This window comes from Cyprinus carpio, chromosome A1 (assembly GCF_018340385.1).
Source record: "Cyprinus carpio isolate SPL01 chromosome A1, ASM1834038v1, whole genome shotgun sequence".
Classification (NCBI taxonomy): domain Eukaryota; kingdom Metazoa; phylum Chordata; class Actinopteri; order Cypriniformes; family Cyprinidae; genus Cyprinus; species Cyprinus carpio.
Genome location: NC_056572.1, coordinates 14030340 through 14044529, shown reverse-complemented (window position 1 = coordinate 14044529; position 14190 = coordinate 14030340). Strand labels below are relative to the sequence as shown.

At 38.8% G+C, this 14190-nt stretch overlaps 1 protein-coding gene across 1 annotated transcript; it reads left to right on the top strand.

Annotated features, from left to right (window-relative positions):
* The first annotated feature begins 2833 nt into the window (after window positions 1-2833).
* Window positions 2834-13717, top strand: LOC109060286 (sodium/potassium-transporting ATPase subunit alpha-1-like). Its single transcript, XM_042746368.1, has 22 exons — window positions 2834-3046; window positions 7301-7420; window positions 7527-7586; window positions 7880-8083; window positions 8182-8295; window positions 8405-8539; window positions 8635-8752; window positions 8830-9098; window positions 9178-9486; window positions 9838-9972; window positions 10053-10251; window positions 10328-10503; window positions 10591-10727; window positions 10815-10965; window positions 11213-11381; window positions 11469-11622; window positions 11731-11855; window positions 11970-12115; window positions 12208-12338; window positions 12418-12519; window positions 12859-12950; window positions 13475-13717. Exons 1-22 carry the CDS (start codon window positions 3035-3037, stop codon window positions 13501-13503), a joined length of 3087 nt encoding a protein of 1028 aa, XP_042602302.1. The 5' UTR covers window positions 2834-3034; the 3' UTR covers window positions 13504-13717.
* The last annotated feature ends 473 nt before the right edge of the window (window positions 13718-14190 follow it).

The following is a 14190-nucleotide window of genomic DNA, read 5'->3' as shown; positions in this document are numbered from 1 at the left end:
TACAAATCTGCCTGGAAGAGGATGTGTGTCTATAATGTCCTAATGCACGGTGAAGAGGAGATTTTAAATGGCTAAAGACTCTCCAGGGATCACAGCTGGAGAATTGCAGAGATTAGTTGAGTCTTGGGGTCTGAAAGCCTAATATATATATATAGACACACACACACACACACACACACACACACACACACACACACACACACACACATACACACACACACACTCACTCACTGGCCACTTTATTAGGTACACCTTGCTAGTACTGGGTTGGACCCCCTTTTGCCTTCAGAATTGCCCTAATTCTTTGTGGCATAGATTCATGAAGGTGCTTGAAACATTCCTCAGAGATTTTGGTCCATGTTGACATGATAGCATCACGCAGTTGCTGCAGATTTGTCGGCTGCACATCCATGATGCGAATCTCCCGTTCCACCACATCCCAAAGTTGCTCTATTGGATTGAGATCTGGTGACTGTGGAGGTCATTTGAGTAAAGTGAACTCATTGTCATGTTCAAGAAACCAGTCTGAGATGATTTGAGCTTTGTGACATGGTGCATTATCCTGCTGGAAGTAGCCATCAGAAGATGTGTACACTGTAGTCATAAAGGGATGGACATGATCAGCAACAATACTCAGGTAGGCTGTGGCAATTAAAGGATGCTCAGTTGGTACTAAGGGGCCCAAAGTGTGGCAAGAAAATATCCCCCACACCATTACACCACCACCACCAGCCTGAACCATTGAGACAAGGCAGGATGGATCCATGCTTTCATGTTCTTTACGCCAAATTCTGACCCTACCTTTTGAATGTCGCAGCAGAAATCGAGACTCATCAGACCTGGCAAAGTTTTTCCAATCTTCTAATGTCCAATTTTGGTGAGCCTGTGCGAATTGTAGCCTCCGTTTCCAGTTCTTAGCTGACAGGAGTGGCACCCCGTGTGGTCTTCTGCTGCTGTAGCACATCTGCTTCAGCATTCGACGTGTTGTTCTTTCAGAGATGGTATTCTGCATACCTTGGTTGTAACGAGTGGTTATTTGAGTTTCTGTTGCCTTTCTATCACCTCTAACCAGTCTGACCATTCACACAACTGCCACTCGATGGATATTTTCTCTTTTTTGGGTCGTTCTCTGTAAACTCTAGAGATGGTTGTGCGTGAAAATCCCAGTAGATCAGCAGTTTTTGAAATACCCAGACCAGCCCGCCTGGCACCAACAACCATTCCACGTTCAAAGTCACTTAAATCCCCTTTCTTCACCATCTGGTGCTCAGTTTGAACTTCAGCAAGTCATCTTCACCACATCTAGATGCCTAAGTGCATTGAGTTGCTGCCATGTGATTGGCTGATTAGCAATTTGTGTTACCAAGCAATTGAATATGTGTACCTAATAAAGTGGCTGGTGAGTGTGTATATATATATATTTATATAATTATAATATTTATAATTCATCAAGCACAAGTAGCTTTTTTTATTTAAAAAATAAAAATAAAAACAAACCTTGAGCTGTCTGAATGTTGGAGTGGCTTCAAATATAGAACATGCTGATATAGTGTTAAATGTAAAAATAATAAATAAATAAATAAATTAATTAATTAATTAATTAATAAAATTACTTTAATCAAGGCAGTTAAAGGGAAATACTTTTTTTCTTTTCTCTTAAAAGCAAAATAAACTTAGCAACAAGTATTTAAAATATAATTAATTGACATTTAAAAAAAAAATGAGTGAGAAAATTTGTAAAGATGAAAAAGGCAAAGTAACATCGACCTCATCAGAATTCACTTCTACCACTAGAGGGCATTGTTCTTTTCTAAAATTAGGGGGTGACATGATAGTTTCCATGACAACACATTTATAGGCTAGATCACACAGCTTTTAAATAAAATAAAAAATAAAAAGGAAGAAAATAATGACCATGAAAAACGATCTCACCAGAATAGAGCTGAAGACTAGAGTTGGCCTGACAAAAATAGCCTGATCAGGTTTAGCTCAAATTGAGCTCAGATTAGTGTACAGTATCCTAATGATAGAAATCCTAGCATATTCGTATATTAGTTAATCCCAATGAGAATAAAAATAAGGTTCATAGTTCATAATTAGGTTTTGTTAAAAATAAGCCTCAAGGCAACCATAATATATGCATTATTTACAATGAACATAAAAGTTTGAATTGGCTATTTTTATTACAAAACTAATACTGAAAAATATTTTGGTTATTAGACCATGAAAAAAAAAAGTAGGCTAAGTCAACATAACTTGAACATGCTTAAGTTTGCTTTTCAAGCACATACCAGATGTAGAAATCACAAGAACACTTTAATAGTTTAATAATTTCTAAAAATTTAATCAGGTTATTCCATGCAACCATAGTATGTCTGTGCTCTTAAGGATACAGTTCAACACTGGAAGATCACAGCTGAACTGGTTTCTAGATTATTTAAGATGGTCATTAGCTGGTACACGATGGCAGACCAGCAGTAAACCAGCTACCAACTGGACCACCACCAACTGGTTAATGACCAGCTTGAAACCATGTTCTCAAACACAGCTACAAGATTAAACCGGATTTTCTAACAGCATATTAACTTTCAAGAGGGTTTCTCAACCAGCAATTGAACAGAGATAAGCTCAATCAAAAAGTGAATCGGCACTGATATGGAAAAGCGATACATTATTGAAAACGATCAAAGTTCAGAGGTGAAAGTCTGACACGATCCCCCAGCCCCCCGCTCGTCTTCCATTCAGACCACGCCCCTTTTCTTCCGCGTTACCATGACAATCCGGGCAGACGTCACAGTGAAAACCCCACTATATATAAGCTTTGAATGCTCAGACTGTCTGTAACGCGGCTTGCGTGCGTGTCCGGGTGGAAAGAAGCGGCTAGCGGTGACCAAGGGGGAAAAAAGCCCCCGAAAAAGAAAGGAAACGGGATTGGGGACTTTTAATTTGTTGTTTTTTTTAAAAAAAAAAAAACCTTGGATTTTTTTTTTTTTTTTGAAAAGCCAGGTGGTCGTTTTTAATCAAAAGAAGCAAAATGGGACGAGGAGTAAGTGTGGATGTTTAATTCTTGAAGGCTGTCTAGGAATTTGCAATATTGTTTCTATGTTTAAACAGATGGTTTTAAAGTGACCGAAACTAATGTTTTGGCAAATAGTTGTTTCCAAATGGCTTCCCGGAGTATGAGACTTCCGCAGTTTTAATATTCAAATTAGTTCGTTTAAATGAATGAAATGCGCGCAAGGGTTAACCTAAACCATATGAAGTCTGTCTTCTCCGATGGAGCAACAGGTTTTAAGACTGTGGCTTTAAAAGAAATTCAAACTCTTCTTTTAAGACGTTCTTCGTTCTCTACACAGATTTCAGGAATGTAGCAGACACGCAAACTTCCTCTGTGGCCGTGTTGAAGTACGGCCTGTTTGTCGAAGCAGATATAGTCAGTGTCGGGAGTTTTACATTATAAAACTGAAGTAATCGTGTATGCTACAAGATAATCGTTCTGAATTCTCCTAATGTTTAGCAGCTCTTAGAAAAATCTTCAAGTTCTTTAACTAGCACGACAACACATTTATAGGTTGGCACGACAACGTGTTTCTGAGTGTGACGAAACCTCCAGATACATCGCTAACGTTAACTACCGAACCGCGTAAACCTCGAAAAGAACGACGCGCTGAACGTTACTTTAATATTTGGTGTAAAACCTCCAAGATAAACTGTTCATTTCACATTGTTGACATACATCCACTAACGCTACACCACAGAGTCTAATGTCCCCTTTAAAATATTGAACGAGACGCATATTTTGAAATGATCCGCAATTTTGTCTTAAACACTGTAACGTAAATGTAGGCTGAGTTAAATCATCTTAAATCCGCAAACCGTATGCTTCTTGATACGAAAGTCTCGAGATGTAACGTTTGACTGTATAATAGCTATTACATTTAACGTTAAACTCTAAACGCGTGAACTATTAGTCAGTTTAAACACTGAGATAAGAAGATAAACCGTTAACTCTTGCTACCACAAGCTACATCGATTAAAAAATAAAAATAAAAAAAAAACCTTTAAAGAAAAAAATACGCGTGCTTTAACAATTTAATGTAAAATAATTTATTTAGTTGTCATTTATTTAATGGAGTTGGTTCATGTTATGTTTGTTATGACTGTACGTAACGCGAAGTAAACCATGTCAAATTTTAGGGTGTAACGTTAGTCTGACAATAAAGTTGTCTCGGTTTGAGGACTATAGTGATCATCACGTCTGTTTGTCGTCGTTATCTGCTTCTATTAAGTGGAGCAGGCTGAGTTAGTTTAATAAAGGCTTCACTTAAACGCGGGCACTGACGGAGACAGCGTTCACCTGCTATGAAAACACGTCTTTGTGTCCCGCAATCCAGAATTATGGACATCAATCTTAATTACATTGTATTCTGGAAGTAACTGAAAAATGTCCCATTGTTTGCATGATATGCTTAGATTTTAATTACGTTTCCTTTCATTTCTCCTTTCACATTCAGTCATAATCTTATGATTTGCTTCGTGTAGGGTTCATTAACTCCTAATATAATTCCAGCATGCAGTGGCATTGTGTAAGAGCTGAATGCCACTCCCTAATGTGAGGCTCTGAGCACCATTGTAAATGTGAATTATGTATTCAGTCCCAGGGTATAGCATGTGATGGAGAGCAAACAGCCATCCGCATGTTTGCTGTAGGTTTGGTGCATTGAGCTACGCCCCCAGCCCCATCAAATCCCACCGCAGTGGGGCAGATGTCTGGCCTCTGCATACACAGGGTTGCTGTTGTGTTGCATGCAAGAGACTGATATGAAATAACATCTTTTACAATTTAGAATTTTTCTGGAGCGTTATCAAATAAGAATCTAAATGAACTGTTTGCTAGTTTAATGCAGAATTTGTACCTTTTGAAGTACTATGGAATTACCATGATGGCATACATGGTAATACCATCCAATTACGATATTCTTATACATTGTATACTGATAATACCGTTTACCATGGTAATACCCATTGCTAGCAAGCGTAGACTTTGAAGGGGATACAAATCTGATTATATTTAGAGTAATGTTTGCCTATCCATTAAACCTTTTTTTCATACGAAAATGTTAGTTTATTGTGTGTTTTAGGACTGGCATCAGGTGTTGACCACAGCTGTATTCTCGCTCCCCCGAGTGTGTATATAAGCTAAGAATTTCTCTCCATCTCAGAAGAGTTTAACATTCTTTCCATTCATCACTCACTATGTGTCAGTGAGACCTTTCGTCATTGACAATCCCATCTGACAGAGGCTGACCACTCCTCCTCACTGACCCCGAAGGGTGTCTCAGGGCCCCCTTACCTTTTTTGGTGCAGTGAACTATGAGATAGTAACATGCATTTACCTCCATGCAGTTGCTGCTTTCCCACCACCAATGGCGACAGCTTTCCAAAATGCTTGGATGTTTATTTGAACATTTTAGAAATGCAGTAGGGTCCAAATGTATCAGACCATGTTGTAAATTTGTCGCTTTTAGGATTTTGAAAATAATATCTTTAGGTGATTAGTCAAATGTAAGTAAATGAGTGTTGCTGATCATGTGACTTTCAGATGGTCAGATTTTCTTCCACTGAAGCTCAAGATGCTCTTTGGAAAATCTAAAATCATGCTGGAGAAAACAATCATCAGACTTTGTTCATGAATGTGCAAGACATTCACCATTTTTTCATAATTCTCCTTTTTCTCCTTCATTGTTATGCTAATAATATAATTTTTAATGTCCGATTGTGTAAATTAAATGCAAACTAGAAGCAATTTCACTTTTGGTCCCCACTGTACGCTTTTGTTCATTTTCTGTCTGTGCTCTTAAACTGCAGTGAGCTTATAAAAAGCTGTAGTTCAGCACTAATTGCCCTGTGACTGGTGTGGAGGAGTTTGTACACCATGTTTTCTTTTCACCCTCTACTGTTCATTCACGGGCCTAGAGGTGTGGCTTTTTTTCCAATGGCAACAGGGCAAAGTCCCAGTATGAGAGGAATGATATGCTCGAGCGAACCGATTTTGGCTCATGTGCAAGATAAAGACTTGGAAGAACAGGATTTTTAAAAATTTGATATCTAGAATATTCTCTCCACAAATGTGAATGTGTAGGATTTGCTATGGTTGATTTCTCTTCCCCCGTCTGACTCACTTTTTCATCCTTGTGACATCTTGCACGTGAGTGGAAAATGTTAAAAGTGCTTATATGCATATTAGATGTGAAGACTAAGCGTTTAAGTAAACCAGCATATGCAGACGTGAAAGAGTGCTTAAAGTAAGGTGTCATGTTCAGTTGGGCACTACAGGTGTCGAGCTCTTTGTTTCTGGTCACTTTCATCAATCTGTTGCTTTCATGTACAGAAAACAACCAATCCAGTGTACTTGCAGATTTATATCAGGACATGGATAGACCTGCAAAAAAAAAATGATGCTGCATTAAATATCTTGTTTCTTTGTAAGATGATCTGAAGTCATCAGAGCTGTTGAAAAAAGTTTTTTAAACTGTTGTTTTCTGTAGTAACAAATGGCAGATCAAAATGATATAATCTGTCATTTTATGTTAATTGAATGTTGATGTCACAAGAAACAAGAACTTTAGAAATTTTGTCAGAAAAGTGTTAGTGTTAGAAATTTTACGAAAATATGTAGGCTTTAACTTTTTTATGCTCATCTGTTGTGCTACGGTGCTTTTCTCTTTTCAGTAAATTGTAAAAATTACAATTGTAGATTTGATCACTTGACGCATCATTTTTCAAACAAAGAGCCTGTTGATTGCTAAACTGACTTAAATGACCAAATTGGTTCAAATGCAAACAATCAAATGCTCTATACATAAGTGATTTATTTAACAGCTTCCATGCTTGTGAGGCAATGAGTCACCTTTTCACGTATTCACAGAATTTAGTTGTGATAAGAACTGATGCTTAACAGTAGTAGAGGTTACTAAGTTAATTACTTTTCAAGTTAAATGTTAATTACTCTCTATAGGGATCATGCAATATGCACTCTGTTAACTTTTGCTAATATTTTACACTTTTATATGCAACTTTTGCACTCATAAATTGGATTAATACCACTTCATTCTGCATTTACAAGTCTTTTTAAACCAACACCCGACAATGAATGTAACCAGTTAAAAATTACAAAGTTGCAATTTCTGAATTCATTTTGCAAATTATTGTGAGCTCTCAGTTTGCATTCTAAGAAAAATGTTATTGTTAGATTGTGCACAAAAGATTTAATGGTGGTTCTTTGCTTGCTCCACCACAGGAAGGACGAGAACAATATGAGCTGGCAGCCACCTCAGAGCAGGGGGGCAAGAAGTCAAAGCCCAAGGGCAAGAAAGAGAAGGATAAAGATATGGATGAACTCAAAAAAGAGGTGGACTTGGTGAGTCAGTTTAGTTCTTTAAAACACCTTTTGGCAAAACAAATCACACAACAATTCCATTGGTATTTGATGAGATGGTACAATGTTCTTTTTTGCGCTATTGTAGGATGATCATAAACTGTCCCTGGATGAACTCACCCAGAAATACAGCACTGATTTAACTATGGTAAGTCTGTTTCTGTATTAAATATGAAATTATTAGACAATTGAGACTCTGTTTTGGAAGTGTAATGGCATAAAGCTCTCAGTTTGGATCCTCATTATCTAAATTCTTAAACCTCTCCATGAAGTATCCCAGCACTGCACATTTTGTATGTCTCCCTATATCTGACACACCCACTTAAGGTCTTGCAGTCTCCACTAATGAGCTTATGAGTTGAATCAGGTGTGAAAGATGAGGGAGACAGGTACTCCAGGACAGGTTTGAGAACCACTGATCTAACCTATCACTTTCCCCAGGGATTGACAAACGATCGTGCTAAGGAAATTTTGGCACGTGATGGACCCAATGCATTGACTCCACCTCCAACAACCCCAGAATGGGTGAAGTTCTGTAAGCAGCTCTTTGGAGGATTCTCAACTCTCCTGTGGATTGGAGCCATTCTTTGTTTTCTTGCCTACGGCATCCAGGCAGCCTACGAGGAGGAACCTGCCAATGATAACGTAAGAAGAAATCCCTTTTAGTGTTTCTTAAGGGTTTGTCTTTTGAGATCATGTTGTTTTAGCAGTATCCCTAACATCTCCTCCATTGACCTGTGCAGTTGTATCTGGGTATTGTACTCTCTGCTGTCGTGATGATCACTGGATGTTTCTCATACTATCAAGAGGCCAAGAGCTCCAAGATCATGGACTCTTTCAAGAACCTTGTCCCTCAGGTACTTCTCTCTCTGTCTATCTATCTATCTATCTGTGTGTGTGTGTGTAATATCAGGGTCTGTTTATTTTTCTGTGTGATGTTAATTGAATTTCCACTTTGTCACATAGCAAGCCTTGGTTATCCGGAATGGTGAGAAGAAGAATATCAATGCTGAAGAAGTTGTGGTTGGAGATCTTGTGGAAGTCAAAGGTGGTGACAGAATTCCCGCTGATCTGCGTATCATTTCTGCTCATGGATGCAAGGTGAAATGCCATTTCCATAAATCATGGTGAAAAAGCCTTCTCCAATGGCATATTCCTTGTCTACAAGGATTCACAAAAGATCTTGTCCTTTCCAGGTGGACAACTCCTCCCTCACTGGAGAATCTGAGCCCCAGACTCGCGCTCCTGATTTCTCCAATGATAACCCACTGGAAACCAGGAACATTGCATTCTTCTCTACCAACTGTGTTGAGGGTACAAAAACAAATTCTTGTGGAAGTTCAATTTGCGTCCATTAAAGTTGATTTCATTGCTATTTGTTTTGCTTACAGGCACTGCCAGAGGTGTCGTCATCAACACTGGTGACCGTACTGTCATGGGTCGTATCGCCACTCTTGCTTCTGGTCTTGAAGTTGGTCGAACTCCCATCTCTATTGAGATTGAGCACTTTATTCACATCATCACTGGTGTTGCTGTCTTCCTGGGTGTGTCTTTCTTCGTTCTCTCCCTGATCCTTGGTTACTCTTGGTTGGAAGCTGTCATCTTCCTTATTGGTATCATTGTTGCTAATGTGCCGGAGGGTCTCCTGGCTACTGTTACTGTAAGTTTCAGAATAATTGTTACAATTTGGATTAATTGTAATCTCAAATATAGATAGAGCTCTCTCTTGTACTTTCCAGGTGTGTTTGACTCTGACTGCCAAACGTATGGCAAAGAAGAACTGCCTGGTGAAGAATCTTGAAGCTGTGGAGACTCTTGGCTCAACCTCCACAATCTGCTCTGACAAGACCGGAACTTTGACCCAGAACCGAATGACCGTCGCTCACATGTGGTTTGACAACCAGATTCATGAAGCAGACACCACAGAGAACCAGAGTGGAACCTCATTCGACAGGAGCTCTGCTACTTGGGCTGCCCTCGCACGTGTTGCCGGCCTCTGCAACCGTGCAGTCTTCCTTGCAGAGCAAGAAAACCTCCCAATTCTTAAGGTGTGTGTTGATGCTTCGTGAAAGTCTGTCAAAAGATTTACAAGTCCTTGCAAAGTCTGACAAGGTAGTCTTTGCATGTTACTGATGCCATCTCGAGGTTGTTTACTACATGCTAGCCATGTTTGTCTGCTTGTTTAGTTTGGCTGTTTGCCTCTTTGAGCCCCTTGAGTTTCCTAGATTTTTGCTCACTCTGACTTTTGTTTTGTAATGGGAGTAATTTGTTGGACAGTTACCTCAAATTGCCTTGCATTTCATGGAACATCTAAGCTGTTTTAAAATGTAGCCGTGTTTTTCAATCCTGTTTTTTTCAGACCGTTCCTTGTTCTTATGCTTTTCTGTTTCTTCTCACAGAGAGACGTGGCTGGTGACGCCTCAGAATCTGCCCTGCTGAAGTGTATAGAGCTCTGCTGTGGGTCGGTTAAAGAGATGAGAAACCAATACACCAAGTGTGCAGAGATCCCGTTCAACTCCACTAACAAATACCAGGTAAAACCACCTCCTGCTTTGGCCAAGTCTTTGGATGAAATTCAGATGTTCAAACATATTCTGTTTATGGACCTTTTCAGCTCTCCATCCATAAGAACCCCAATAGCAATAAAACTGAAACCACACACCTGCTAGTAATGAAAGGTGCTCCTGAGAGGATCCTGGACAGGTGCAGCTCTATTTTAATCCAAGGAAAAGAGCAGCCGCTTGATGATGAGATGAAAGACGCCTTCCAAAATGCCTACTTGGAACTTGGTGGCCTTGGAGAAAGAGTGCTGGGTAATGTTGAATTTTAAATTGTATTTCTAAACTGTTTCCATTCTGCACTTTCCATCAACATCTTGTTTTTCCACAGGTTTCTGCCACTTCAACCTTCCTGATGACCAGTTTCCTGAGGACTTCCAGTTTGATTCAGAAGAGGTGAACTTCCCCACAGAGAACTTGTGCTTCATTGGCCTTATGTCCATGATTGATCCTCCTCGTGCTGCTGTACCAGATGCTGTGGGCAAATGTAGAAGTGCTGGAATCAAGGTACTTCGTAGTCATACGAATAACTGCTAGTCGTTTTTAAGAAACAACCAAAACACATTAAATTCTAATGTAAAATCTCTCTTCTAGGTTATCATGGTTACTGGTGATCATCCAATTACAGCCAAGGCCATTGCCAAGGGAGTAGGTATCATTTCTGAGGGCAACGAGACCGTTGAAGATATTGCTGCTCGCTTGAACATTCCTATTAATGAGGTCAACCCAAGGTAGGGGATGATTCCTCCTCAGTTTGGATGTTTCTGGCTGGATATCTATTGCATCCAGTTTTTCATTTCTTTTAATGTTCTTTGAAGGGATGCCAAGGCTTGTGTGATCCATGGTGGTGACCTGAAGGATCTTTCCCCAGAGCAATTAGATGATGTCTTGAAACACCACACAGAAATTGTGTTTGCCAGAACCTCTCCTCAGCAGAAGCTGATTATCGTTGAAGGCTGCCAAAGACAGGTTAGTAGTCTTTACGATCTCGGATCAATCAAAACTTCACCAGGTCATTTTGATAAGATAAGAGGTAAGTACTTTACCTGGTTGATTCAATGCCAGAAGTAACTTTTGTATACACTGAATTGGAACATATAAAGTTATAGCAGAAACCAAATTATTGACCAAATGTGTTGATGCAATTGTAGCTGGTTAGGGCAAGAACTTAGGCGTGCCACAACATGATGTAAGATCCATTTGTGTTTGCAAACAGGGTGCCATTGTAGCTGTAACTGGTGATGGAGTCAATGATTCTCCTGCTCTGAAGAAAGCTGACATTGGTGTGGCTATGGGTATCGCTGGATCCGATGTATCCAAACAGGCTGCTGACATGATCCTTCTGGACGACAACTTTGCCTCAATTGTCACTGGAGTAGAAGAAGGTAAGACATGTTATTGGGAACTTCACTGACTGAAGAATTCTGTAGGTTACTTTGAGACCTGCTCCTCAAGCTTGTCTTCCACTTTAGGCCGTCTGATTTTTGATAACTTGAAGAAGTCCATTGCCTACACCCTGACCAGTAACATCCCTGAGATCACCCCCTTCCTCCTCTTCATCATTGCCAACATCCCTCTACCTTTGGGTACCGTCACCATTCTTTGCATTGACCTGGGTACTGACATGGTAAGCACTGCACTTGACTAGTAATTTACCACTTAATTGGTTATCACTTATGTTTACTATAATTAACTGTCATGCTCTTGCATAAACGTTCTTGTCCTCTTATCCTCGGTTCCTGCCATTTCATTGGCCTATGAAGCTGCAGAGAGTGACATCATGAAACGTCAACCCAGAAACCCCAAAACAGACAAACTTGTGAACGAGAGACTCATTAGCATAGCCTACGGTCAGATCGGTAAGGGTCTCAGATACTTCACAGCATAAAATTCTGCAGGCTTTCTTCTGCTCGACTTCTCTACCACCAATTGCGTAAAGTGGAGTTGGGTGATTGAATCTCATTGCTTCACAGGTATGATTCAAGCTCTGGCCGGGTTCTTCACATATTTTGTCATCTTGGCTGAAAATGGCTTCCTGCCATCGACATTGCTGGGCATTCGAGTGCTTTGGGATGACAGATATGTCAACGACCTGGAAGACAGTTATGGCCAGCAATGGGTGAGTGTTTTCAGTCATCCAGTGTGAGCATATAATTGTTCCCTTTTTTTTTTCACCACCTTATCTGAATGTCTTGTTCTTGGTCATCACAGACATATGAGCAGAGGAAGATTGTGGAGTTCACATGCCACACAGCCTTCTTCACCAGTATTGTAATTGTACAGTGGGCTGATCTGATCATCTGCAAGACCAGAAGAAACTCTGTCTTCCAGCAAGGAATGAAGTAAGTAAATGGCCAATAATTTGACCTAAGTTAAATCTCTCCAATCAGGGATAACTGTTCTGTTTTCTGTTCTTTACAGGAATAAGATTCTAATCTTTGGACTGTTTGAAGAAACAGCTCTTGCAGCTTTCCTGTCCTACTGCCCAGGCATGGATGTTGCCCTCAGAATGTACCCACTGAAGTAAGTCTTGCCCTTTTAACTGTTTTGCTGTCATTTAAGAAAAATGCTGAACATATTTCAGTGTAAATTGTTTGTAATGTGTATAATTTGTTTTTCTTTTTTTAAATGTTATATTTCCATTGCATCACATGAGTTTATGCAAACACAATATGTAAAAACATTGCCATAGTGGCTTTACTGTTTAATTTATTTAAAGAAAAGGTTGAGCATGACTGATGACTTTTTTTAGGAGAAATATATTTTGTTAGGAGAGTTTACTGGGAAAATTTGCTAATGTAATAAATATCAAACAGCTGTCTAGAACAGGTGTGATTAATTTTGGTACAATTTCTTTTCCAGACCAAACTGGTGGTTCTGCGCCTTCCCCTACTCACTCCTCATCTTTATTTATGATGAAATCCGGAAACTTATCATCCGACGCAGCCCAGGAGGTAAGCAAAGATTTAATTGCACCATCCCTCATAACAATGAAGGTTTTTTTTTTTTTTTTTTTTTTTTTTTGCATAATGTTGCAAATCTTGTGTTCCAAAACCTAGTGAGCTGACTTTTCTACATAGGTAACAATATGATACAAAAATGCTAACATAAATATTGACTATAGAGTCAATTATATTTAGAACAAACAATGATCTAGTAGTATTTATACATTTTGAATAAGTATTTTTAATAATTTTAAGATTTCTTTCAAGTGTATCCGCCATCTTGGATATATTTTATTCCCCACATTGTAATGCATGCTGGGATTGCTTCTCAGTGAAGAACACATGATAGAACCTAGTGTTTGACTTTATATTATGCCTAGATAAACAGCTCAAGGTTTTTTTTTTTTTTTTTTGGTTGGTTGTTTTTTTTATTATTTTTTTTTTTTTACCAAATTGAATGTCAAGACTATACAGAGTTTACATGCATGCAAACGTCCTGCTGAGCTAATTTGAATTTTATATTTTTGTCATAGGTTGGGTGGAGAGGGAGACCTACTATTAAAGCATCCAGTCTGCATCACACAAGTTTATTTGCATGGTTGTCTTGCTGCTCTGAATTTTAACCTCAGTAATTTGGATGGTTTTATATAGGGAATGCTTGATACAAACACTGAGATCGTGAACCAAGACATTGCGTGCCTTGTTTCTGAAGCCGGACCAATTTTATACATGTTTTTAAAAGTGTAATATAAAAATAAACTTGCAGTCAGGTCCCACATTTGTGTCATATCCTTGTTTTTCATTTATTCATATGTTTGTTCATTTTAATTTGGAAAGTTCTCTGAGCTTGAGTGCATGGCCAGAATCCCCCTTTTTTTTTTTTCTGGTGTTTTATCTTTGTAAACCTTATAAAAATGTACCATGGTGACCATAGTTTGCACCAAAATATCTTCGTTGCTCCTTTTATTGTTACTGCTATTACAGCAAAAAAAAAAAAAAAAAAAAACATTTTATGGTATGTTATGAAAGCAATTTAAGATGTTTCCAGAATAAACAATAAGCCATAGTAACTATGATGTTTGCCGAAAAACTGGTTACCATGGTAAATTATCATTTTTTTTTTACTTTAAGGGAAACTGCATAAATCTGTGCATGAGTGTTAAAAACAGCGGGAAAGAAAAGAAACTCTTGCCAACCTTCTGTCCATTTCAACAGCCTCAGCTACTGAAAAATAACAAAAAAATGCATA

Coding starts and splice junctions, on each gene's coding strand:
- LOC109060286 (XM_042746368.1), top strand. Junction 10,504..10,590: donor GTAGAAGTGCTGGAATCAAG/GTACTTCGTAGT, acceptor TCTCTCTTCTAG/GTTATCATGGTTACTGGTGA. Junction 12,520..12,858: donor CTCAGAATGTACCCACTGAA/GTAAGTCTTGCC, acceptor TTTCTTTTCCAG/ACCAAACTGGTGGTTCTGCG.